The sequence below is a fragment of the Megalopta genalis genome, unplaced genomic scaffold, assembly GCF_051020955.1.
Source record: "Megalopta genalis isolate 19385.01 unplaced genomic scaffold, iyMegGena1_principal scaffold0020, whole genome shotgun sequence".
Classification (NCBI taxonomy): Eukaryota; Metazoa; Arthropoda; class Insecta; order Hymenoptera; family Halictidae; genus Megalopta; species Megalopta genalis.
The window spans coordinates 2,403,717-2,431,277 of record NW_027476090.1 but is presented as its reverse complement, the minus strand read 5'-3'; the positions used below and the strand labels follow the sequence as shown (position 1 = coordinate 2,431,277).

Here is a 27,561-nt window from a genome sequence, read left to right as displayed (position 1 = left end):
CACATTCAACGTTTATCCAGTAAAATATTCATACACGAAACGACAAAGAGAGAGAGAGAGAGAGAGAGAGAGAGAGAGAGAGAGAGAGAGAGAGAGAGCGTGAGCAACTGTAGGCGTTCGATTCTCGAGGCGCAAACCACTCGGCCACAAGACGCTTTTTATTGCTTTTCCAAGGGCGAAACCCTTCCTAACGTTCTCGAAGCACTGAATGACTGCGGCGTAAACGAGCCGGCCATGGTGTCGGATCTCGAGCTGCCGAAGAAGTGGGTTTCCTGCTCGGAATCGTGTATTTCTTTATAAATAGGCGGACTTCGCCGTTTCGACGGGTGTTAACCACCGGGAATAGGGTGAAAGTTTTTCTGTAACTCTACACTGGGTCAACTTCGACTGTTTTCGAAACACATTTAACGTATTTTCACGGATGCTGATTTTACTACGGACACGCGCGTCGCACGTTTTCGTACCACTTTGCTTCTACTCACTCAGTCTAACGGGATTGCGGTTTTATCGTCTTTAAGCACGCGCAACAACGTAAAACACAACGACGTAAACTTTTATTATTTTGCGAACAACTTACTAGACTGCTTCGAATGAAATGTCGGATCTTGATTGCGCGTAAATTTTGCCTCTGTGCTTACGTCGTGTTGTTGTTTCAGGCGTAACCTTTTTTACAGTCTTATCGTGTATTGTCTGCGTCACATTGTATTTTTATCATTCATATTGAGTTTTTTATAAATACGAATTCTGTGGATATTCGTGTAAATGTTTTCGTACGCCGAGTTTATTCGTACGAAAGAACTTCCTTAAAGATGCATGTGCATACATTAAAAACTTGCGGCTAAAAACGTACATAATAAATAAACATTTTTCAAAAAAAAGACACGAAGCTTTCACTATTCATTTAAATAATCCGACAGTTCATATGCACCGATGTACAAACGCGTGAACACAATTCCAAGCAAAATTTTGTTGTCTAATAATTGAAAAGACATCGAGAATTTATACACTTCTGCAATTAAGACGTAAGTATTTTTATTATCTCTGGATAACTTATTGAATATAAAAATCTATTATATAAAAATTAATGAAATTAATTAAATATTATATAAAAAATTATATACAAAACTAACGCAACGTTTCGAACGAAGACAGACGAATCGAATGATAATTTGAAAATAAATATGAAATACTCGAAGCTAGGTGTGAAGGAATGAAGCAGTGAAATGTCTCTAATTAAAATTAAGTAGCGTGCGATCAACTAAACAGATCCTCTCGGCGAATTAAATGAATCAGATTACGACAATAAATCAAACAATAATCACGGTCGAGCAACGAAACCAAATGCTCGAGTTAATAAATTACAATAATTCAAACGAGCTGTGCAAGCGGTTCCAATCGATCGAATAATCGAGTCGACATATTTAGATAAAAGAAATGTGTAATTGGCTGGCTAAGTATTAGTGAAACATCGTATCGGACGAAGCACCGATGTAACATAATCGAACGAATGAAAATCGGTTCACACGTATCGGAATTACGCGAGATTGAACGTCTCGCGCGAGAACCATGAGCCCATCACCGACGTCATTTTTACGAAACCAGTTTTGCCATCGATCAACTGATACTACAATTTACCGTTTCTTGCTTGCAACCTCTTCTCACTTTCCTTCAACACGAAACAGGTCCATTACCGGCGACGAGCAGCTGTCCACACGCTCCTCGGTCGATTTACCGCCACAAAATTCTAGCGAGGGACGAACTGCAATTAAACTCGCCAAGCAAAACGTGTCAACGTTCGTTTAAATCGCGCGACACGCGCGCACTGTTTTAAAAGTTATCCATGGAGAAGACCGCGAAGCTCGATGCGTTTCTGGCTCTTGTAAACGTTTCTTCGTTTCAATAATTTCGGACGCGATATCAAGTTTTTATCACGGCAATTCACGAAACTGAGTTTGCCCAAAGAAGATCCATGTTGCAACGTTCAAGCGGCATGTTGCGGCTTAACGATGGATTTATTTTTAATTACATAATTCAATGTTATTTTATTTTTAATCATAGCACACGTTTCTGTAGAAAATCTCTTGAAACTCTCTTGAATCTCTTGAATTTTTACATACACGTTGAAGTGTTGTACGAAGTGTTAACCCTTAGCACTCCGAACCATTCTGGACGTTTGCACTTTTCGGCAGAAACGGGCATTTACAGACCCTCGTATTATTTAGTATGCTTTTGGAACTAACTAACATGTTATAATGATATTGGACTTATATGAATTTGGCTGAAATCGAGAAATTTGCAAGAAAATCAATATTTTATTTTTTATAATTTTATTATTGTTTGTTTTATAATTTTGTTTTGCTGTTGTAATCGCTATCTATGCGAACTCTTTCTCTCGTCGCCTTGTTGCTTGGACGATATCACTATCGCTGCTATCAAAACGATGTAGAAGGAAACCTTCTACAGTTAGTCTTTCTAACATATCTGTATAAACGTCTATCTGGAGCTCATCTTCGCTACTACTTGTGTCGTGAGAATCATTCGTGTTTGAACGTTTTGCCATTGTTCTAATAAAAAATATGAATAAATACATAGATTGAAAATTTCTAATTGTTATTACTAACTCACAAGATGATATTCACCAAAAAAACTTTTACCAAACAGTTTATTTACCAAGAGAAGAATCACTTTTCCGATTTTCTCACTCGTTAGATCTATCTATACCGCTCGAAGCTTCAAACCAGACTGAGTTCAGCTTTGAAAATCTTTTCCTCCAGATTTGATGATTATAAATCTCACTATACAGTGCGTGCTATGTTCGCGTACCCATCTTTCTTCTACAAACTTGCCTTATCGCTCTTTTCAAATGGCGCCTTCGAAGTGCTCGGACCGTCGTGAGCACGCCTCTCACGTTCTCGTCAAAACCCGCTGACATTTCTTGTATATATCTTAGTTGTTGCGATGGCAACACCGAAGGTCGAACGTCCCTGGCCATCCCTTGAGCAATTAAGCGATATACCTGCGACAGTAAAAAATGCACCCGAACGAAAATACCCTTCGACCCGACGAACGGACAACACGACTCATAAATTCCATATTTCCCAAAACGGAAAATTTACAACCCTAACTTTCGAACAGTTTCCCACTCCTCATTTCAAGTTCCCTCCGACACACCCATCTCCAGTCAAAAACGCTTCATTTCCTCCACCAAAACCCACCATACACCAATCAACAAAAGAACCGAGGTGACAAGCGAAAAGGCACCTATAGAACGTTAGTCAGAACTGTTAGAACTCCCAGAACTGTTAGAACTCCCAGAACTCGTAGAGCTCTAAGAACGCAGATAAAACGCAAATAACGCATCGCTAAGACCATAGCTGTACCGTAATATTAAAGTGTACATAAAAGCAACCAGCGACTTCGTTCAACTTAATTCCATTTGGAAACAACGCGCACATACATTAGTAATTTTACTATATTTTGATTTGATTTCTTGTGCCATTTCAAGAGAAAACTTCAGGGAAACATGCATATGTCTGAAAAAGTTGCGCTGAAATAACTGAATTCCCCGTAATCGCTAATAAACTTGAATGTCCCACGAGAGGGGACATCCGAGTGATATGCTAGAATTACGATGTCCCACGAGAGGGGGCAGCGGAGTGCAAAGGGTTAAACGTTGAAGTTCAGTGAAAAAGATTAAGAGCAAATTCGTACGAAATCCTGTCGAATAACGTGCTGTACAATTCGATTATGACTTTGTTACCTGTGCCGCGCGGTCCGACGCCACGAGGTTCCACAACTGGCAAATTAAAAGCCGATGTTTCACGGCGTCGAGCGAAGATAACGACACGAAATTCGAGTGAAACGCAATAATATAGTGCCACGCACTCGTCAAGCACCAAACGAACCGTGTCCGGTAGATACGTGGAGAGCAAGGTGTCCACATTTCGCGCGAGAACGTGATAGTACTGTCGATAAGCACCGTCGTTGCCACGTGAGCATCGATATCGAATCGCCGGTCGGCATAGGGAGCTCGATAGTCGTCAACTCGCGGTTATTACACGTAGTTATTGTCCCGTTCGGCGACGTCCTTGCGGCGAATCATGATGGAAATGCGCATGCTTCGCGATGTAACCGAAGTGCCATAAACGTTACGGATCCTTTGGAAACGGAATCGATACTTGGGCAAATTCTTCTTTTTTTATATACGTTTCTGTAGCTTCAGAAAATATGTACAGTGACCCAAAAAAGTGTTCGTACGCTTTTTAAAACGCAATGGCTTTTTTAAAACCGGACTAAGCGACTTCAATTTCTTTTTAGATGATAGAGGGGTTGTTAGTCTCTACTAAATGATGAATAAAATGCTTTTTTTTTTTAATTTTGCTATTACTTGGAATGACGGAAAAAGAAATAAAATATTCTCGTTTTGTGTAACTTTTTCATCTGAGCTTATAACGGAAATTCAAAAAATGCCTTTCGTAGACGATGTAAACATTTGTCGGTGATTTCAACGTGTCCGTATACGTATAAACAATGTCGTTGAAATGCGGACACTACGGGCAATGTTCATCTTTGCTTCGCAACCGAAAGAAATTGCTTGGCAGAATATCATAAGTAGCACGTCATTTTGTATAGTAAAATAAATAAAAATCATAAGAAAAATGCGTGACAATGTGTCGTTTTTTTTTGCAATTTTATAGAAAATATTTGTCCCAATGTACTTACACAATGGTAACACAAATTATGGTTAGACTTATTACGCAGTGTCTTTGATTTATTGGTTTATCATAACGAAATGTTGACTAAAATAATACAAAATTATGAAATACAATTACTATACAAAACGACGTGCTAATTATAACAATCTGTGAAGCAAAGATGAACATTGCGCCTAATACATATAGTACATTATGTATTATGTGTCCTATTTTCTACGTGTTTAGGAGAATTTGCACATCTCTCCGAACGAAATAGAAAGAAAATACGCGATCGCCTCGATCGCAGCGATCAGAAGGCGTTGCGCGGTACGATCTGCCAAAAAAAAGGAGCACTGCTCTGAATGAGCCGGCGCGAGAACCGGCGGAAAAAGGAAGAACTCGAGCGTGTGCGTCTCGTAATTATTATGCGACGCGCCGGTGTCCGCAACTTTCTCCGCGGCCGAGCCGATCGAACACGAATTTTCATTCCGCTCGCGCGCACGCCCGCTGTGCAACAAAAACGCGTCTCCGAGAGGAAACAACGAGCGGGCCTCGTCCCACCAAACGGAAGTGACTCGAGACACTCGCGTCGCGGTCCTTTGTTCATGAAATGTGTGTTGCTATTATTATATCCCCGCTTTGTCCGGCTCTTCGTGATTATTTTTCCGAGTCGACTTCTTTATTTAAGCAAACCGTACGTCGCTCCCTTGTCATCCATTCAGAAAAATTTCTTAAAAAGCATAGTCTTCGTCTCTAATTAATCAGCGCCGAGTACATAATTAGCGGCATACTGACGATTTTGAATTTATGCGATTGCCTTAAGTTCCAGTTGCAAGTATATAAATGTAAACAAAATGACTGGAGCTATTATAAATATAATTAAATATACATAATTTTATATAATATTATATAATATTATTATTAATATTATCATTAATATAATTATTAATATTATTATTAATATTATCATTAATATAATTATTAATATCATTATTAATATTATCATTAATATAATTATTAATATCATTATTAATATTATTAATATTATTATTATTATAATTATATATATATATATATTAATATTAATTTTTATATAATATATTAATTATATTAAATATACATAATTTTCTTAGAACTGAACCAAACGACTTGAATTATTTTTAGATGTTGGAGGGACTGGTCATAACCAGTACCACCATCCCATAACTGGAATGCTTTTTTAAAATTTTGCTATTGCTTAGTATGACAAAAGAAAATAAGAAAACTCTCGTTTTCTAACTTTCTTATCTGAGCGTATAACGAAAGTTTAAAAAACGTGTTTTGTAGATCTCGGTAAGTTGTATGCATGTTAAAAATGTCACCGAAATCAGTTGTCCCTGGTGCGAGCTGTACACAATTAAAGATCGCAAAGATCGCAGTTCTCTCTCTGTCTCGATTTTTAACACTTTCGACTAATAAGTGTGAGAACTTTGCAACTTTTACAACCTTTTAACACTTGCTTGACTTCGCGTTAACCGATTTCAATGAAATTTTCAGCATCTACAAAAACGCATATTTTCAATTTTCGTTATAAGCTCAGATAAAAAAATCAAAGAAACGAGGGTCTTTCATTTCGTTTTGTCGTCCCAAGTAACAACCAAAATGTAACGAAGTAGTTCGGTCATGGTCTAGTACACTGCCCCCCCCCCCCATCATCTAAACCAAAAAATTCAAATCGTTTATTCCAGTTAAAAGAAAAGTCATTGTGTTTTAAAAAGTGTCCGAATATTCATGGGAGTTCACTGTGTATCAACAAATGGACCGGTAGAACCGTGAAAATTCGAGTTCGCTGCAAGCGTGAACAACTGTTCGCTAACATCAACGATCATCAATAACATCGCATTAATCGTTTGCGTACCACGAGCCACTTTTGCGCTCTTCAGATTTTGTGTCGAGAAAAGCCAGGGCATTTGGCCAAAACAGACAACTTTTACGGCCCACCCGAAATTTGTCGAAACGTGCTCAGTCTTTCGGACGCGTGTATACGTCGCGCGTCGCATCGCTGTCTGTAATCCAATTTGCATTTTGTTGTTACCTATTCTAAATTAATAGTATATATATTTTCATTCGTAACGTTTTATTTTATGTTTTACGGCTTTTTTCGACACGTAATCGAAGGAGCGCTATCGCGCTCTTCGGCTTTTTCCGACACATAATCGAAGGAGCGCTATCGCGCTCTTCGACGCTTTTCGATCCTGTTTTTTCAGAACCATCTGGTACGCAAACGGTTAATTATCACACTGATTCCTAATCTCGCAAACCGTACGATCCCACCACCCACCCGCCATCCTTCATCCTCGGTAGCCCACTAATAATATTATTGCAGGTAACCGTTTATTTCGGTCGGTTTCAGGCGTCCAGGTCCTTAACCGCGGTCATAAAACTCTATATATTCTGTCACGGGTCATTTCTCATTCCACGTGGAGACAAGCGCGTCGCTCCTTTTTCTCGTCTCATTTCCGAGGACTCGCATAGACGCGCGGCTGGAAGCTTATTTAAACGCCTACAGTCACCCGATATTTTTATATGCCGAGGCGTGGCGCGGCGTGGCGTGGCGTGGCGTCGGGTCGTCCGCTTCCTCCTTCCCGCCTCTCCTCGTGTGCCACCTTTATACCCTTTTACGGGAGAAACAGAGAAGGAAACCGAGAAAACGACCGAGCTAACCATTTGTTATAACTTATTGTACTGATACGAGGGTTCGTTCCTCTGTTTGCGTTGGCCTTCGCCCACGCAACCTACCGTCGTGGCTGCTCCTCTCTCTCTCTCTCTCTCTCTCTCTCTCTCTCTCTCTCTCTCTCTCTCTCTCTCTCTCTCTCCTCGGCCATCCGGCTTTTCGCTGCTTCGATTGCGTGGCTCGTTTCGTGTCAATATTTTTCCGACCCTCGGCGGATGATATTTCGGAGCTCGATGCGCCGGACACCGGCTACGAAAGGGCCCGGTAATTGCCTGGTTTTCTGGGACGGATGTGTTTTTCCTAGGGGTAGAGAAACGAAACGGCACGCGAGAGTTTAATGCGAATAAATAGTCGGCGCGAACTAACGCGAAAGGCTGCTCGCGCGGCGCGTATAAACTTTATTGTTTACAGCATGACGGCTGGGAAGTTGGTTTAACTTTCAGGCACACCGCACGTCGAAAGTTGCCGACCATCTGTACATTAGGCGTGTTTACGGCGGATCCGTTGATGCTGAATTAGGTTTAACCTTTTCGGCACGACGCGCCACTATAGTGGCTTTCGCGGATGTCATCTTTCAGAACGACGCGCCACTATAGTGGCTTGCTCTGGTAGCTCACTCGCTCATCGTTTGAACCAAATAATCGTCTTCATATGCATTGTTTCACACTTCTTTTGTCTTCGCATCGATTTACAACAGTCTACAGGGTGTCCCAAAAATGTCTCGCAATCCGGAAATGGCGGGTTCCTCGGATCATTTGAAGCAACTTCTTCCTTTACAAAAATGTTCTCCGAGGCACCGTTAACGAGTTATCAACGAAAAACAGCGACCAATAAGAATCGAGTACGGCTGACGCGAGGCGGCCCAGCCAACCAGCGCGCGAAGCCCAGTTCCGCTCATTGGCTCGATCGCCTCGCGCCAGCAGAGCTCGCCTCTCATTGGTCACTGTTTTTCGTTGATAACTCGTTAACGGTGCCTCGGAGAACATTTTTATAAAGGAAAAAGTTGCTTCAAATGGCCCGAGGAACGCGCCACTTTCGGATTGCGAGACATTTTTGGGACACCCTATATATACAGACATAGTATACGGTATCACACTCTGTACAGTACATATCTCAGACTCTGCCGCGTCCAGAGAAATAGCTTCGCGCAGAATTCGGCCATACCTAAAAGGTTAAATCTCTCTCGTGGTCCGAACTCGCGCGCGTTTAACGGTCTTGTTTATGAATCGCAATGATAATGCAGCACCTCGCGTGGTTTGTGCGATTGTGCAATAGTTGAGGTATGTTGTGTCTTCGTTTGTTTCGCAGTTTTCTTCTGGAATTTTCAGAAACGCGAAAAACGGGCGATGACGCGGTATAATTTGACGGGATAGAACTCCGTTCGAACGTGTGAGAATGAACGTTTTTGAATTTGCAGCTGTTCAGTGACTCTAATTTTTGTTACGATCGAACGAAAAAACATCGGTGCGTTACAAAACAGAATCTCAAGTTCTTTCTAGCATGTTCACGGCGTGTTTTCACAAGCAGCTCCTTCAATATGCACACCCTCGCGCCGTACGAACGAATGCACATTTTCCCATGCCATCAAATAAACTCTCTACCGTTACTTAAATATAACCGGGAGTACATAGTAGATTAAAAATACTCTAGACTAAATAAGAGACGTGGCACTTGACATCATTTTCCGTGGAATCGCTGCGTTGTAGATCAGCGTGCTAGACATTCCAAGTACATTCCAAGGTACGCTCTCGAAAAACTGGTTTCGTGAGAGCAATTCATAGCTGTATGCTCGCAAGAATGTATTTTGAATTGAATATAAAATTGTAGAGAAGGTTTATAGGGTTCATATATATAATAAATAATAATATAAAATTATATAATATTAATATAAAATTGTAGATAAGGTTTCTAAACCCTATAAACCTTCTCTACAATTTTATATTAATATTATATAATTTTATATTACTATTTATTATAACCCTATAAACCTTCTCTACAATTTTATATTGTTATTATTATTATTATATATGCATATAATTTATAATTAATAATTATATTCATATAATATAATAATTAATTATATAATAATATATAATTAATAATCAACTATGTAATATATATAGTATAATATATAATTAATAATAAACTAAAAATTATACAATAATTTACATAAGCACAGTTCGAAACAATTGCCAGTCATTACACTAAAATCTAAAAGATGAGATCATGTTAGTACAAATATAATATAGTATTGTTGATTTCTTTAATAAAATAAAATTTTTGGTATATCTTCACTATTTTGTTACATAATGATTTAAATGAAATTATGTCTGTAATGTATGTAAAACATATCTGTAAAGCATGCGTATTTTACTACTTTCGTACTGTAATAATTCTTTAATCATTTTCTTACCATATTGTACATAAGATACCAGAACTAAAGGCGCCGTTTATTCCTCGGTAAATGTTACGAAATGACGCAATGAATAAAATAAGCGCTGAACCTACTGTAGGCGTTTAACCTAGTTCGGTCCGCCGAAAATTGTATCGATCAAAAAGCTTAATGTTAATGTCAAATTTTTTGTACTGCCCCCTATTCTACTGCAATTACGAATTATAACGTAATTGAGTTACTTTGTGATTTCATTCAATGACGATCTGAATTACCAATTAGAATGTAATTAAATTATTTTGTAATTATAATTCCTTGAGTAATTCAATCGTAATTCTGCACAACACTGTATAATAATAGTTATATTGTTGTATAGTTAATATATTATCAGTCAAATTAATTATTATTATATTATATCATATTATAATAAATATAATATAATATATTATATTAATAATATAATTATATAATAATAATACAATACAATACAATATATTATATTAATATTATAATAATATATTGTATTTTATTGTATTGTATTATATTATATTATATATTATTATTCTGTATTATATTATAGATTGTATTATATTGTATATTATATTATTATTATATATTATATAATTAAAATAACTATACAATAATACTTAAGAATTCGTTAGGATTTGATAACACTATATAAGAATTCTACTCTAATCTATTAAAACTTGCACATTTCTTAGGCGACACGAGACTTCAAAAATATTTGCGTTCTCGTTCGTACAATAAATCCTGAACGTGACCGCAACTGGCGCATCTACCTGTATCGTTCGTTAAGGAAGATTCGCCATGCTCGAGCAGAGGGACAACCGTCTCGGAGGGGTTGAACGATTCCTATCGAAGCAGGACGATCTCCACGGTGCAGCTGAATGTTTTTTTCGGAAGCGGAACGCCGTAACGAACCGGGGGTTGCAGCGTGTCGACGCTTCGGGCCGGAGCAGGCTTTAATGATATACACGGCCCGTCCGCGAGGTTAACGCGCCGCTTCCGGAAATTTGGTAAATTGTATGCGCGCCGGCGTGGCGCGTGCCTTCGCATAAATTCCCGGTGCACGCAACTCCTTTTGTCCGTGGCATTTCTCACCCCTCGCCTCAACCGCGTTCGCACTAACCAGCAGCACGCGGTTTTGTTTTTCCGTGTGTGTGTGTGTGCGCGCGCGCGCGCGCCACTTCCGACACGCGTGTGTCTGCCGGGCCGAAAATAAATTCGCACCGCTGAAACACGCTGGCCCGACTAGATAATCGCCGTTATCGTTCCCGCGTTCCCGCAATCGAGATTAATCGCTAATTTAAAATGCGTTTCGGGGCTGTTGCCGGGAGCAGATCCGCGCGATGCAATGCCCCGGCGCGTTGCTCGATTAGAACCTTGACTCAGCGGCCTGCGAAGTTTCGCAGCATGATAAGGGCTAATTTAATAGAGCCTCCGGATTTCAACCCCTTCGAAGGTCACCCTTTACGAAATTATACGGCCGGACGCTCGGGCCACTTCCAATGCCAACGTACCATGCGATCTTTTGGCCAGTGGATTCCTGTTCAAGTGAAATAGTTGAGCCGTTTATTTTGAAAGTGGCATAAGTCACATAAGGCACTTTTTCAAAAACATCGAGTCAATGGTAACACTAATTACAATTGAACGGTATCTGTTCATTTTTAAAAAATTTGCAATCAATAAGTTGAGAACTATTGAGATTTGTTCGAGAGAAGTTTTGCTAATTAACGGTATAACAAACATGTTTATTTTGAAAGTGGCTCAAGTCACTTTACCGTAATGAAAAGTGGTGATTTTTTAATGTTTATACGAAATTATTTATACTGAGAAAAATATCAGTATCCTGAGATAACAAATACAAGAGTAAATCTTCTCGAAAGTCAGCATCCATATTTTTAAACGTGTTAAAACGCAAATCCTTGAATATATCTATTGGAAATGGGTAGATAAATAAAAGTAAAACGCAGTGAATTAAACTTATCCCTTTTAGTTTATTAATTTGATGTACGAGGAAGGACCGTCTTTACTCTCCTGATTGCTCCAGGAGACTGAAGACTGTTCACAAAGACGAAACCAAAAACGTCACCTAGTGACAAAGAGCACTCTGTTCTATATACATATGAAATCATTGTTTATCTAATGGTACTCTGGCGAGACTCTCGGCGTCGATTCGTTTTTGTAACTTATATGCTAGAAGGAAAAACTTCTGAGTATTCAAAAGAGAGAAAATAATCCAATAATATCGACTTAAAAACAAAATGACTTACGCCACTTTCAAAATAAACGGCTCGTACGTAGTTCCTGTATATTGTAATAAACGCGCATAATTTTTATTAACGCAGTCTGATAACGACTTCCGTTTACGATCGACGAAATACCGAACAGAATTTGCCGAATAAAAACGAAATCGTCGCGAAAAAAGGGGAACAAGAACTGGTCACGTTCGCGGAAGGGGGCAAAGAGTAATCATGTTTGTTTCGGGCATAAGGATGTTAATAAAGAAACTCGTAATCAGACACCGTCTCGCTTTAGTTTTCCTTTGACTCGGGCTCGAATGGAATGATTTCTGCCGCGCCCCCGGGCCCGTTGCTTTTGTTACGAGTCTCTAAACCCGTCTAATCCGAATACAAGGTATTAGATTTTACGAGGCAATCCGCCGGACAATGGCAGCGCGGACCTAACGCAACGTCGTCCCGCATTATACAGCTGCGCCCCGAGGAATCTGAAAATAAATGCACCGAAGAACACGATGTCTCACGATTTCTCGCCGCTATCTTCTTCTCCCTATCTTCGTTCCTGCTTTCCCTTCTTCAACCCTCCAGTTCCGCCCATATATTATACCGCGCTCGTGTGCTTTCTACAAAACCTCATCAAAATTCGAACTCTCTGTATTTACAATATTTATAATATTGGGTTGGCAACTAAGTAATTGTCGATTTCAGTTGTAGATGTCTCTCGCTCCCATTTTTATGATATCCGTAAATGTTATATTATAAAATTATTATTATTATTATGTTATTTTTTATTATCCGTGAATGTTAGCAACTGGACAAATTGAATGCAGCGGTCAAGGAAAAGCGAGCAGAATTGGTCAATCGTAAATAATCTTCTATTTTATGTTTTAGATTATCAAAATAAAATATTTATTTTCATGATTTGACTTTATAGATATCAAAATAAACTATTTTATTTTACGTTTTACATTATCAAAATAAAATATTTATTTCATGCTTTAGCTGTGGATTATCGAAATAAGATATTTTATTTACTGAAATTTTATGTCCTACTCGAAGTACTATTTTATTTCAATTGTGAAGAATCTATCTAAAATACTATTTCAAATATTTTCTCTACAAATATTACCCAGCTCTGCTTACTCCAACAATTTTTATAAATTCTACAAATTATAATATCACAGTATTTGCAGTGATTCTCGTTGACGTTCATCGACTCTAACACAGAACAACTTGATTTTATTTTTTAAACAAAGGAGTTAATGTAAAGAATTAGAGTCAAGCTGAAAGAAGAACTTTGAAAGAACTGCAATTCTTTTCTGGAAAAAACTGAACTCGTTCCTTCCAAGAAACTCAAGCCTTTCGATCTATTGGGTTGGCAACTAAGTAATTGCCGATTTCAGTTTATAGATGTCTCTCACTCCCATTTTTATGATATCCGTAAATGTTATATTATAAAATTATTATTATTATTATTGTTATTTGTTATTATCCGTGAACGTTCACTTCTTCCATTTTTAATTATTATATATCGTTATTTTCCATTAGTTTTATTTCACGCACGTTGTAATGAATCCCAAAATAGCAGAAATCAATATTTCGAAAGGCTCACACACACACACACACACACACACACACACACACACACACACACAACCTCTCTCTTTGGTAATTATCAATCATGTGGGTGGATTTTTTCAAACACTTTGACTGTTAATCTAACGATCATAAAAATTGTATAAGACCTAGGCATTTTATTTGATTGCATCGAAATAGTAAGTTAACTGAAATGTTACATGAAACGAATTTAAAATCTGTTTATACTGTTTATACTGTTGACCTAACGATTGTAAAAATTGAATAGAATCGAGGAATTCTATTTAATCGCATCGAAATTGTAAGTTAATCGAAATATGCAAAATTAGAGACTGTTTATAATTTTCGATGTTAAAAGATTCGTTTATCGATTAAAAGAAAACAGTATTGTCGCAATACGTCAAAATTGTTTATTTCATTGAACAAATCGGCAATTACTTAGTTGCCAACCCAATAGTTTATCGATCCCCTGGCTTGTAAAGCCTAATGGCGGTGAAACTTTTAAACGCGATCTCGTAAATTCGAATGTTATATTAATTTCTTCTGACAAACGAGGCATAACTTTCCTCGTATTAATGTGTGTATTTATTTTTTATATAAGTATATCAGTTCTTCAAGAGAAATTAACGCAAGAACTATCAAATTTATTTTACAGTTAATGAAATAATAATGTTTCTATGAGAAATTTTTTCGTGGTGTTTATTAAAGAAATCAACAGATTTAATATGATACAAATCGTACGAAGTTTCAATAGATGAAATATTTTCACTGTTATAAAACAATATATATTTGTTGCATTTAGGGCTTGGTAGTTACAGCATTAATGGTCAAACAGTAGAAACAGAAACTGCAGAACAAAGAGTTAAATATGTACAACGTAACTTCTTCCTAAAATATGAAAATATTTATTTATTCATTTATTTATTTACTTATTTATTTATTTATTTATTTATTCATGATAGACGGGTAACATAACTGAGTAGTAATATAAGGAGACACAAACGTATTTATACACAATAAGTAGTACAAGAGCAATTGAAACGAAATGGAAAACACATGAAAATATTTTCTCGTTCCTATTTCCAAGTAAAATTGTTCGTTGAAATTTCTTCACGAATCTCCGTGCGTTAATCGAACAGTGAAAGTCGAGTATCCATTTTGGAGCATCAGATCGGTCGTAATAGCGGAAGAGAGGGTCACAAATAATTGCTTCGAATTCCCGCGACCGTAAAAAAATCTACGGCAAAATCACGATCTCTACGAAATCCTGGGAATTATGGAGTCCGAGTTTTCCGGTGTCCGTCGTTAACCTGACTCCCCTCGGTAAAATATCCTTCGATAAAATCGCGACGAGGGTGCCGCCGATTAAACGAAGTTACTCGACCTTCTGGCGAAACGAACTCGATCGCCTGAGCAACCCAGGAAAGGCGCACGACGTATCCTCCACTGTAACGAGCTCCACTCGAAATCGAACTTTTCGACGAATATTTCCTACCGTTCTTGCTGAATTGCTTTCCGATTTGCAAACTTATTGAGTGAACCGATGGAAATTCAATTTTATCCATAGAAGCAACGCGCAGGGAAACATTGCGTTGCAATTTACTGTATGGATTAAATGTCCGTGGTGCAAAGAAATAGAAACATGTCGAGCTTATATAAATACTTATATTTAAATTATTAGTTATATTAATTATAGATAATTAATTATAGTTAGTTAATTAATTAATAATAATAATAGTTATATATATTATTATATTAATTATAATATAATAATAATAATAGTTATATATTATTATATTAATTATAATATAATAATAATAATAGTTATATATTATTATATTAATTATAATATAATAATAATAATAATAATATATATTGTTATATATATTATTATATTAATTATAATTAATAATAATAGTTAATTAATTACAGTATAGTATTATTTTTAACGAACTCTTTATGTCGAACAAATGTAATTTTAAACATACATGAAAATAAAATGTATGTACTATATTATTAATTGTATTTAATGAATTCGTACACTAAGAATGAATGAGAGTGTTCGATTTCGTGCCAATAAAATAAAGAATCGTGCAAATTCAACATTTAACGCTAGATTTATGGAATTTACTGTCAAAAGGGCTGGTCATTATTATTATAGTATAATAGTATATAATAATAATATAGTAAGTATAAGTAAAATATAATAGTATAATAGTAATAATATTAGTATATTATTATACAAGGCAAGCGTGTTACAATAACGCTCGATAACAATCAGAATAAATGTCTTATTGTTACTTTTATAAACTAATATGAAACAGCTGTTTTTAGTACTCCGTAAACCTAGCGTTAACCCTTTGCAGTCGAGGCTATTACAACTCGAAAATGAAAGCATTTGTTTCAAATTACAATATTTCCATTCGGTATGGCTGTTTTTATTTGATAGAGGTTGGAAATTTAACCTGTTTGTATACAGAATATCTCTATTTCTTAACAATTTATTGAATGCAAAACTTCAATAATGTATAAATTCTTTTAAAGAATGCTATAGCAATTTTAGTGTCGCCGATCGAATGCAAATGGTTAATTATACGTTGAAATAAATATAAGCGTGTCGCGTAATAATTTTCGCGTTGAACACGTGTCACAGAAAGTATGCGAACAAGCATACAAATCTCTGCGTTTCGATCAAATGTCCTCGAAATGAAAATAATTTCGGGTGCAAAGGGTTTTCATTTCAATTGCCATTAGCACAATCTGGAACTTCTCGATTGGATGATCGAGCGGACTTTCGAGTAAGAAATTCGGGGGGTAGGAGAATCGGTAAATCGATTCCTATCGAGTTACTAATAAAACAGTTCGCATATTGTGGGTCAAAGGCAGGATAAAAGCGGTCGGTAGCCGTGAAACCGGAAACTCGTTCGACCATTTTTAACCTCGGCTAGGGAATACCCCGGGGCGCGCGGCGGTCGTCGGTATTGTCGAATTCGAAAGTCCTGCCAGCTGTGCCCGTTCGTCGTCCCGGCTAGAGAAGCTACCAATAGCAGATTAAATGCAAGACACGAAGGCAATTTGCCGTGGCAGCTGCTCGACATCTGCGGATTGCATTCGGCTCGCAACTTTCGCGATCTAAGCACGAATAGTTCTAATGCGAACCTTGAGCGTCTCGAGTTCCTGCGTCACGGCCAGCATTCTCTGCTTCTTGCGAACCTCTCTCTATGTATGTATGTATGTATGTATGTATGCATGTACGATCTCTCGGACTTTGTTTACCTGCTGGTACTGCACGCCCACACGGAAGCGATTGCGAGAATGGAAGGGCCGTGTCTGATAACCAGGAACTCTCCTCGTGAATTTTTAAGGTCTTGTAGAGCAATTTGATACTTCGGCTACCGGAAGTAACTTAAACCTTTTCTCGAGGGCTAGACTGCGGATATTTATGCGAGTTTTCTCATTTTCATGAATTTCTTTGTAAAAGTCTTGCGAAGGAAGAGATTTATTGCAGCTGCAGAATTCCCAGCGGTAAACGTAGAATAATAATTCCACTGCGGATTTTATGCGTTTACGATAAATGAGCCGTTTACTTTGAAAGTGGCGTAAGTCACTTTTTCAAAAAAATCGAGTTAGTGGTAACACTAATTACAATTGAACGGTATCTTTCCATTTAAAACAAATTTGCAATCAATAAGTTGAGAACTATTGAGATTTGTACGAGAGAAGTTTTGCTAATTAACGGTATAACAAACATGTTTATTTTGAAAGTGGCGTAAGTCGCTGTACTCGGGAAATTGTACACAAATATAGTCAATTTGGAAAGAGGAGATGCGATTATTCGAACCTTGTGGCTCATTTTTATAATTACCGATCATCAACAACTATAAAATCAAGCCGCAATAATCGAATAATCGTATCTCCTCTCCCCAAATTGTCCATTTATGTTTCCAAGCTGAGCGTCAATTAGGGAGAATTTACTAACATTGCATTTGTCTCGCGTTGCCATCGGAATAAATGAACCGTTTATTTTGAAAGTGGCATAAGTCACTTTTTCAAAGAAATCGAGTTAATGATAACTCGATTACTAATTACAATTGAACGGTATCTTTTCATTTGAAAAGAATTTCCAATCAATAAGTTGAGAACTATTGAGATTTGTTCGAGAGAAGTTTTGCTAATTAACGGTATAACAAACACGTTTATTTTGAAAGTGGCGTAAGTCGCTGTACTCGGGAAATTAATTGCGGGGCTTAGTGTAAAAGAAATAGAAACGTGTGATAAGTGTGTGTGAAGTATTGTTTTGAATAATTTTCAGTATTTTTAAAAAAGTTCTGATCGCTGGACTTATTTTTATAAGTGCGAAAGAATAGTGCAGTTTTGTAAATTATATTATAGTGATGTGGCGGCTACCTCCAGACCCGCCAGCAGATGGCTATAAAATGTTTTATAAACTAACTTTAGATGAAAAAGATGAATTTCTAACTTTGGATTTGTCACCAAAAAGAGGAAGACCTAGGAGTTATTCACAAATAGAAATGGATCCGTTATACGCTGGATCTCGTCCTGTTTCTTCAGCAAAATACAAAGACATGATGGACTTGCTTAATTATATACACCCAATATACTACAGTTATTTGAAAAATTTGAAACAAAACACGATTTCCGAGGACTTAATCACTCCTATCGATGACGAAAATTAAATTGAACCGATGTATTTTCATATAAATTACTTATACTTATGTTTCAAAATGTACTAATTATTTTTGTATTTTATGAATATTAAAATAAAAAATACTTGAATCAAACCTTTATATTAAATATGTTTATGGTATAAATTATTATTATATATGTAATTTATTCAACAATTTTAGTAAATCACTGTCCTTTCAAAACATCACTTCGGTAAAATACGTCGGACAAAATGAATATATGTCAGTCATTTTTCTAAACTATTTATTTTGAAAGTGGCTCAAGTCACTTTACCGTAATGAAAAGTGGTGATTTTGTAATGTTTATACGAAATTATTTATACTGAGAAAAATATCAGTATCCTGAGATAACAAATACAAGTAAATCTTCTCGAAAGTTAGCATCCATATTTTGAAACATGTTAAAACGCAAACCCTTAAATATATCGACTTAAAAACAAAGTGACTTATGCCACTTTCAAAATAAACGGCTCAAATATGGACGGATGAAACACGAAACACAGTGTGAAGTTATTAGAGCAATTTTATAATTTAATTAGATTATTTATAACTATTAAAATTATCCAAGCCAGGAATACATGTCCACGCAGTTCTTGTTTCTAGCAATCGATGCATATCATTTTTATTTTTCATAAAGATCCGTAGTCCAATAATACAATTAATTTTCGTTAATATGTTATTTCCATTGTGAATAAATCTAATCTAATAATGATTAGATTGCGGATTATTGAATCCTGCAGTTGATCACTTTTATACAATTTAAATAGTATTAGTACAATAGTATAATAGCGTAATTAGTATAGTATAATAATATAATAGTGTAATAAAAGTTTTTTTTCACGGTTTCATCATTTTCCTTCTTCTCATCCTCCATAATCTGTTTCTTCGAATAGTATGTACTTTGAAAAAGGTTATTGAATTGCAGGAACAATTTGTTGGTCTATGAACGACTCTGATACTGCTCTATTAAACAATTTATTAATAATGACTATTTCCATTATTATTCTTCGATCCTTAAAGGACATATAACCCCACAGTGTTGGACAAGGAAAAATCAGGATGTAGTTTAATTTTGTTCATTATTAATCACATAAATTTCGAAGCTAAGTGCGTTCAACACGAATCATACCAAAAAAATCCACACTTCGAACCGATTCGTTAGAAGACTTTAATTGGAAACAGTTTTCAAACGGAACAAAGTCGTGAGAAGAGATTCCGAAAAATCGTAGAAAGGGTTCGCGCGTCTCGCTCGAAAGTCCTTTTTTTCGCGCCATTTCCGTGCTCGAATGCTCGCCAATGTGATCCAAGTGCTTCAACTCCATTTTGAGGCGCGCGTAATCACTCCATAAGGGGAGCACACGCCGGTGTTCACCCTCGAACTCCAGAAGAAATGGGGCGCCGAGCACGTCAATGGAACTGTCTCGCCGCCGAAAATAAAAACGGCCGTTCACGATTTAGGACGTCGACGATAAAAATAAGTGCACTCGGAGGGTCTCCGAATTCCCGTCCCGGCGATAACAGATTAAGTACTAAATGCGGCAACTCTCGTTCCACCGATCCCATGGCGAGGCGTAAATCCGTCGACGGTTATTTAATCGCTTGTTGCCAACTTGACGCGCTGCCAATAAACCTTCCCCTTCGATCGGTCGTGCATTCATTTCCGTATCGGATGTGTCAAATGGAATTTCGACAAGAAACAATTAACCCTCGAATCGCGGACTAGAATTCGCGTCCTATATATTTTGTATAGCAAAAGAAAACTAAATTTAAAAGACTTTTGATTTTGAATTAAAAATAATATATAATAATATAATATAATATGTATAATATATAATAATAATATATAATAATATATATATATATATATATAATCGTGGGCTAAATTTTATTTGTTTTATATTATTTTATTATTATTATATATATATAATATAATATAATATAAATATATAATAATATAAAATAATATATAATATTATATTATATTATTATATATTATTTTATATTATTATATATATATTATTATATATTATTACTATATATTATATATATATTATTATATATTATTACTATATATTATATATATTATATTATATTATTATATATTATTTTATATTATTATATATTTATTATTATATATCATTTTATATTATTATATATATATTATTATATATTATATTATATTATATTATATATATATAATAATAATAAAATAATATAAAACAAATAAAATTTAGCCCACGATTTCATATCGAAAAATCAAAAACTTGTTCGCGTACTCAATTAGGAAGTTTGATGAACACTGATGACAGTTTTATTTCGTGCGGTTAATTCATTATATTTTTTTGGACCGATAAATTATAGTTCGATTTCGGATAGTGAAATTTGTATAATTGCGTAAGCAGGCACAAGACAAATAAGAAAAGTAATTGTTCGATTAATGTATTTCATATCTGAGAAGTTTTATCGTTAGACTGCAGATTTTATGCATTTATTGTAAACATTGCTAGGTGAAATTTAAAACATCAGAAATATTAAAAAAAAGTTTAACACTGTTTATGTATTATTGTCAACTTAATCGAATGATCGAATAAAGTTTAGCTCGAATAAAGCTCTCTAGTTTACTGCAACTGGTAAAGAAAATTTTTCTTTTGCATAAAGATCCGCAGTCTGTTTATCACTATTCTTTCTTCGAATACAGTTTATTGCATGTTTGCAACTGTATAATAAATATTAATGAAAGTTGCACGAACATTTTTTCTGGATCCTTGTCTAACTTGCTTTTATTATGGAACGTTGCAAAACGCAATCTCAAGATTGTGAAAAATGTTTCACTCTCGAAACGAATGTTCAACGTTTTATTGTGATCGAACAGAGTATTGTACGTTGAAACAAGTGCGTATTTTTCACGGCGATACGAAAAATATTTAATCTGTGCACATCTTCTAGATCGCATAAGTGTAAACATACGATAAAATGGGCGAAAGAAGACTGTTGCGTAAAGATGGCGTAGCAATGACGACGCGAGGAGCAACGAAGACATCTCTCGGCAATTAATACAGTAAATTTCCTTTAATTGACGCTCAGCTTTTATATAAAAATGGACAATTTCGGAAGAGGAGATACGATTATTCGAGCCTTGCGACTCGTTTTTATAGTTACAAATTGTCAACAACTATAAAAGCGAGCTGGAAGGCTCGAATAATCGTATCTCCTCTTTCCAAATAGTCCGTTTTTGTGGACAGTCGGAGCGTCAATTAGAGAGACATTACTGTATTATGCTTTATTATTATATTATATTATATATTATATATTATTATATATATTAATATATATTATATTATTACTTCGATATAATGATTTACGAATAAATTACCCATCTATTTTTGCATCTTATTGAAACTTTTGCTGTCCGTTTTAGCGTCATTCTCTCAACAGGAACCGACCAGTTAAAATTCTCTCTAATTGACGCTCAGCTTTTACATAAAAATGGACAATTTGGGAAGAGGATATACGATTATTCGAGCCTTGCGACTCGTTTTTATAGTTACCTATTGTCAACAACTATAAAAACAAGTCGCAACGTTGAATGATCGTATCTGCTCTTCTCAAATTGTGCATTTTTGTGCACAATCTGAGCGTCAATTAGGGAATAATTACTGTACTATGAAAAACCTGTTTCACATGCAATTGTAGTAAATCCACCCCAATTGCTGCTCAGCTTGGAAACGAAAAAGGACAATTTGGGAAGAGGATTATTCGATTATTCGAGCGTTGCGGTTCGTTTTTATAGTTACAAATTGTCAACAACTATAAAAACGTGCTGCAAGGCTCGAATAATCGTATCGCCTCTTTCCAAATAGTCCGTTTTTGTGGACAGTCGGAGCGTCAATTAGAGAGACATTACTGTATTATGCTTTATTATTATATTATATTATATATTATATATTATATATTATTATATATATTAATATATATTATATTATTACTTCGATATAATGATTTATACGAATAAATTACCCATCTATTTTCGCATCTTACTGAAACTTCTGCTGTCCGTTTCAGCGTCGTTCTCTCAACAACAGGAACCAGGACCAGTTAACCGCGAGCGTAGAAAATCGTCGATCGTCTCGTTGCTCGCATGTTTCTCTAATAGCAGTGCACAGCGAGTTAGCCCCGAGGACTTAGGGGAAAGGCGATAAGAGTAAAAGTTAAGTATCGCGAGAAGTCAGAGTTTAGAGAGCGGCCACGGCAAGCATTAGTTTGGCGCACGCTCCGCAGAGGTCCGTGACTCCGTCGACAGAAAGCTCTCGTTGAGCTGCGGCGAACGCTTGGCCGTGACCGTTCGTAACCTTTCGTTCTTCGCGGCATCTTCGGCGTGCGTCTTGTCTTCGGAGTGTATGATGATCCAGCCGCGAGAAAACTTCCGGCCCGGTTCGAGCCCGTGGCTCGTGACTCGAAGTCGAGAAACTTCGGAAGACGTTCTCCAGCGGCGGGGCGCGCGCGGCCACGTGGCCAGCTTTTCAGAATGTCAAAGATTACGAGGAGCGCCCTCGCTGCCGGCCAAGTTTTGGTGTCCCGGGAATTTATCACTGACGCTGCTCGCTCGGAAAGTCCCGTAACAGAAAAGATCCAGCCGCCGGACTGTCGTAGGCCCGGCGAGAGCTCGTAACGCCGGAAATTATCTCGGATCTAACGATCGCGCACGGCTATCGAACGGACTTTACGCGACGATTAAGGCAGGAAATATTCTCATTCTTTTTCTATCCGTTCACCAATCTAACCGTTCGAGGCGGACATTAAGCCCCTTTACGTCGTCGCCATTGCCTTCTTTCTCCGGATGCGTGAGAATTAAACGGGAGACCGCTATTTTAATCCCCGCAGCTCCGGTCGAAAGCTCCGAATCGTTTCGGACACGCTTGTCTTCTGACAGAGTCTCCGATGCCTAGATACGATGATGCAGGTCGACCGGCTGTGATTCAGACGCTTTCGCTTTCCATTCTCTTCGCCCCAGAACGGCGAAGTACGGTAAATTATCTCTAATTGACGCTCGGATTGTGCACAAAAATGGACGATTTTGGAAGAGGAGATACGATTGTCGAGTCTTCCGGCTCGTTTTTTTGGGGGGTTGTTGACAATCGGTAACTATAAAAACGAGTCGCGAGGCTCGAATAATCGAATAATCCTCTTCTCAAATTGTATTTTTTTGTTTCCAAGCTCTGAGGAATCTGTGTATATTGTATATATATATATATATATATATATATATATATATATATATATATATATATATATCAATTACGTATCACGTAAATCACGTATCATATATTGTTGCGACGGCAACACCGAAGGTCGAACGTCCCTGGCCATCCCTTGAGCAATTAAGCAATATACCTGCGACAGTAAAAAACGCATCCGAACGAAAATACCCTTCGATCCGACGAACGGACAACACGACTCATAAATTCCATATTTCACAAAACGGAAAAATTACAACCCGAACTTTCGAACAGTTTCCCACTCCTCATTTCAAGTTCCTTCCGACACACCCATCTCCAATCAAAAACGCTTCATTTCCTCCACCAGGACCACCAGAACTGTTGGAACCACCAGAACTGTTGGAACCACCAGAACTGTTGGAACCACCAGAACTGTTGGAACCACCAGAACTGTTGGAACCACCAGAACTGTTGGAACCACCAGAACTGTTGGAACCACCAGAACTGTTGGAACCACCAGAACTGTTGGAACCACCAGAACTGTTGGAACCACCAGAACTGTTGGAACCACCAGAACTGTTGGAACCACCAGAACTGTTGGAACCACCAGAACTGTTGGAACCACCAGAACTGTTGGAACCACCAGAACTGTTGGAACCACCAGAACTGTTGGAACCACCAGAACTGTTGGAACCACCAGAACTGTTGGAACCACCAGAACTGTTGGAACCACCAGAACTGTTGGAACCACCAGAACTGTTAGAACTCCCAGAACTCGTAGAACTCTAAGAACGCAGATAAAACGCAAATGACGCATCGCTAAGACCATAGCTGTACTGTAATATTATTAAAGTGTACATAAAAACAACCTGCGACTTCGTTCAACTTAATTCCATTTGGAAACAACGCGCACATACATATATGATACGTCCCTCTAATTACAATCTCGCATGTTGATAGATAAACAAATACGTATTTAATCCGGAGACATATAAATTGGGATATCAACTCTGTACTATCTATGAACGGTGATCCTGTCTCGCGTTTTTGAAGATTTGAAGATGTTTAATCTTCATCGCCGATGTTTAATCAATTACCCGCCGCGATTCAAAAATACAAAGAAAAAGAAAAATTAAATTCAGTTTCAACCCGAAGTTTACAATGATTTAGAACAAAATAACGGGAATTCTTTGATGCGTTCACGAAGCACGTGATACGTTCTCACTACTTCGGTGTCCGTATTTTATTCAGAAGTCGCAATTTTTGAAAGAAGACAAATTTGAAAAACTGTTCCAAAAATGGGACATCGGTGGACAATGCGTTAAATCGAAGTGCTGAGTTTGGTGCTCGACCATGCAAAGTATAAATCTAGTCAAGCAATTCTTCTTTCCGAAGTTCTTCGGAAAGAAGCTGAGCGTTCCCTGAGCGTCGAGCCAGGATATTCGCGCGCAAAGTCTTAACGGCGGCCAAACATCCGCAGTCTAGTCAGAGCTTTGCACCTCTAAAGGCAGATAATGCGTGAGTACGTGTGGTCCGGTCGCATGGTATCCAGATCGCGGCACGTGAAAGGGGCTTCTAATATTGTCCTCGAGCAGCTGTTCACCGAACGAACGACAGCGTTCGAACGATCCTCGGGTCTACGGTGATACACTGTCGCCGAGAGCATCGAGATGTCTCGGCAAACCTCGTGGGGCGCCAACAAACAAAAGGGACGGATTTCGTAGGGCGGGTGTGTGTAAGTGCGCGCAGGCCAGTTCCGCGGACAGAACAAGAGGAAGATGCGATGAAGAGACAATGCGAGGATTATGGAGTCCTCGCTCTTCAAGATTCATCGTTCTCTCCCTGGGCGGCGGCGGCGACGGTACTTTCTCTCTCTCTCTCGCCCTCCCTTTTTCTCTTCCACCGTCTTTCGCTCTCTCCTTCTTTCTCGTGCTTCACAAAAGGGTGCTTTTTCACACGGAAATGCCAGCACGACACTCGGAGCCGGATTAATCGAGCGGAACGAGTAGCGCGAGCGAGCGAGCGAGCGGAACAGTGGACGAATGTGTGGCCACGATCCGCGATCGTTTCTCATTGTGCCTGGCGGCCCCCGTGATTTTCAACCGAACGATTCCCATCGAACTCTGTGCCGTGCGCTGCTGATTCAACCACGATTACGGAACCGAGACCTGTTACTGTTACTCTGTTTCACGATCCAGCCGACATTTCGATTAAAAGAGAACTTTCGACACCCGGCAGTTACGCTTTGCTCGACAAGCCGCGCCGGGTCTGCCCGCCAGAGACGCCAGGAAACGTTCTGCTACACTTCGTTTAACCCTGTTCGATCTCTGAAAGAGAATATTTTTCGCGTATTTTATCGTTTGTTTTTTTTTTTATACAGGGTGTTTCGAGGTTGAAGCGACAAACTTTTGATACGAACTTAGGATTGTAAAACAAAGCAATTTTTTCTATGGAAGTAAAATAGCTCGTAAATAATGCCTTTTTTCGAGAGATATTTTCGACTGAAGTTGTAAAATTTGATAATACATCGAAATAATTCAGGTTTGTATGTTAATGAAGAATATTGTTGTATTTATTACTAATGAGAACAGTTATTATTATATTTATTACATATGCGTGTTTATTTCAAGCTTATGTCAAGGTTATGTTATTAATGAAGAATATCGTTGTATGTATTACTAATGAGAACAGTAATTAATTACATTTATTACATATGTATGGTTATTTCAAGATTATATCAAGGTTATATTATTAATGAAAAATATTGTTGTATGTATTACTAATCATAACGGTAATTACTATATTTATTGCACATGTTATGGTTATTGTCAAGGTTATGCCAAAGTATTATTATTAATGAAGAATATTGTTGTATTTATTACTAATGAGAACAGTTATTATTATATTTATTACATATGCATGGTTATTTCAAGCTTATGTCAAGGTTATGTTATTAATGAAGAATATCGTTGTATGTATTACTAATGAGAACAGTAATTAATTACATTTATTACATATGTATGGTTATTTCAAGATTATATCAAGGTTATATTATTAATGAAAAATATTGTTGTATGTATTACTAATCATAACGGTAATTACTATATTTATTGCACATGTTATGGTTATTGTCAAGGTTATGCCAAAGTATCATTATTAATGAAGAATATTGTTGTATTTTTTACCAAAGACAACGGTGATTATTACGTTTATTATGTATGTTAAGGTTATTTCAAGCTTATGTCAAGGTTATATTATTAATGAAAAATATTGTTGTATTTATAACTAAAAATAACGGTAATTATTACATTTATCACATAAGTTGTTTCTACAACAAAGAACAGACTTTGAACTTATTACCCGTCGCAATTCAGAAATACAAAAAAAAAAATTAATTTGAGGTTTCAATCTGAAGTTTACAATGAATTAAAACAAAATAGCGGGAATTCTTAATACTTTCATGGGCCACGTGATATGTTCTCACTATTTGAACGCCTGTATTTTATTTAGAAGTTGCAGTGTTTAAAAGAAAAAAATTTGAAAAAGTGTCCCAGAAATGGGACATTGGCGGATAATTTGGAATTAAATTAATATTATATTATTATTAATATTATTATTATATTATATTATTAATATTATTATTAATATTATTATTAATATTATTATTAATATTATTATTAATATTATTATTAATATTATTATTAATATTATTATTATATTATATTATTAATATTAAATTAATAATTAAATTCCTTATTCATAGGAAAGAATAAGCGCACAAAACAGACTAGCTGGTAAAATCAGACGAGAGTTAACAACAAAGCCAGGGACGAATCATTCAATAAGTGAGCCGTTTATTTTGAAAGTGGCATAAGTCACTTTACCGTAATGAAAAGTGGTGATTTTTTAATGTTTCTACGAAATTATTTATACTGAGAAAAATATCAGTATTCTGAGATAACAAATACAAGTAAATCTCCTCG

The 27,561-nt window shown here is 36.8% G+C and overlaps 1 protein-coding gene across 5 annotated transcripts in view; it reads right to left on the bottom strand.

Moving 5' to 3' along the window:
• Window positions 1–27,561, bottom strand: part of LOC117227332 (uncharacterized) — a 410,549-nt gene that overhangs the window by 138,177 nt on the left and 244,811 nt on the right. The window contains exon 1 of one of the 5 annotated variants that reach the window (XM_076527436.1): window positions 3,761–3,958. The exons of the other annotated variants lie outside the window; for them this stretch is intronic. Within the exon in view, the coding sequence (XP_076383551.1) occupies window positions 3,761–3,943 (183 nt within the window). The 5' untranslated portion in view covers window positions 3,944–3,958. Of the gene's footprint in view, window positions 1–3,760; window positions 3,959–27,561 lie in introns of those variants that run through there. 5 annotated transcript variants of the gene reach the window in all.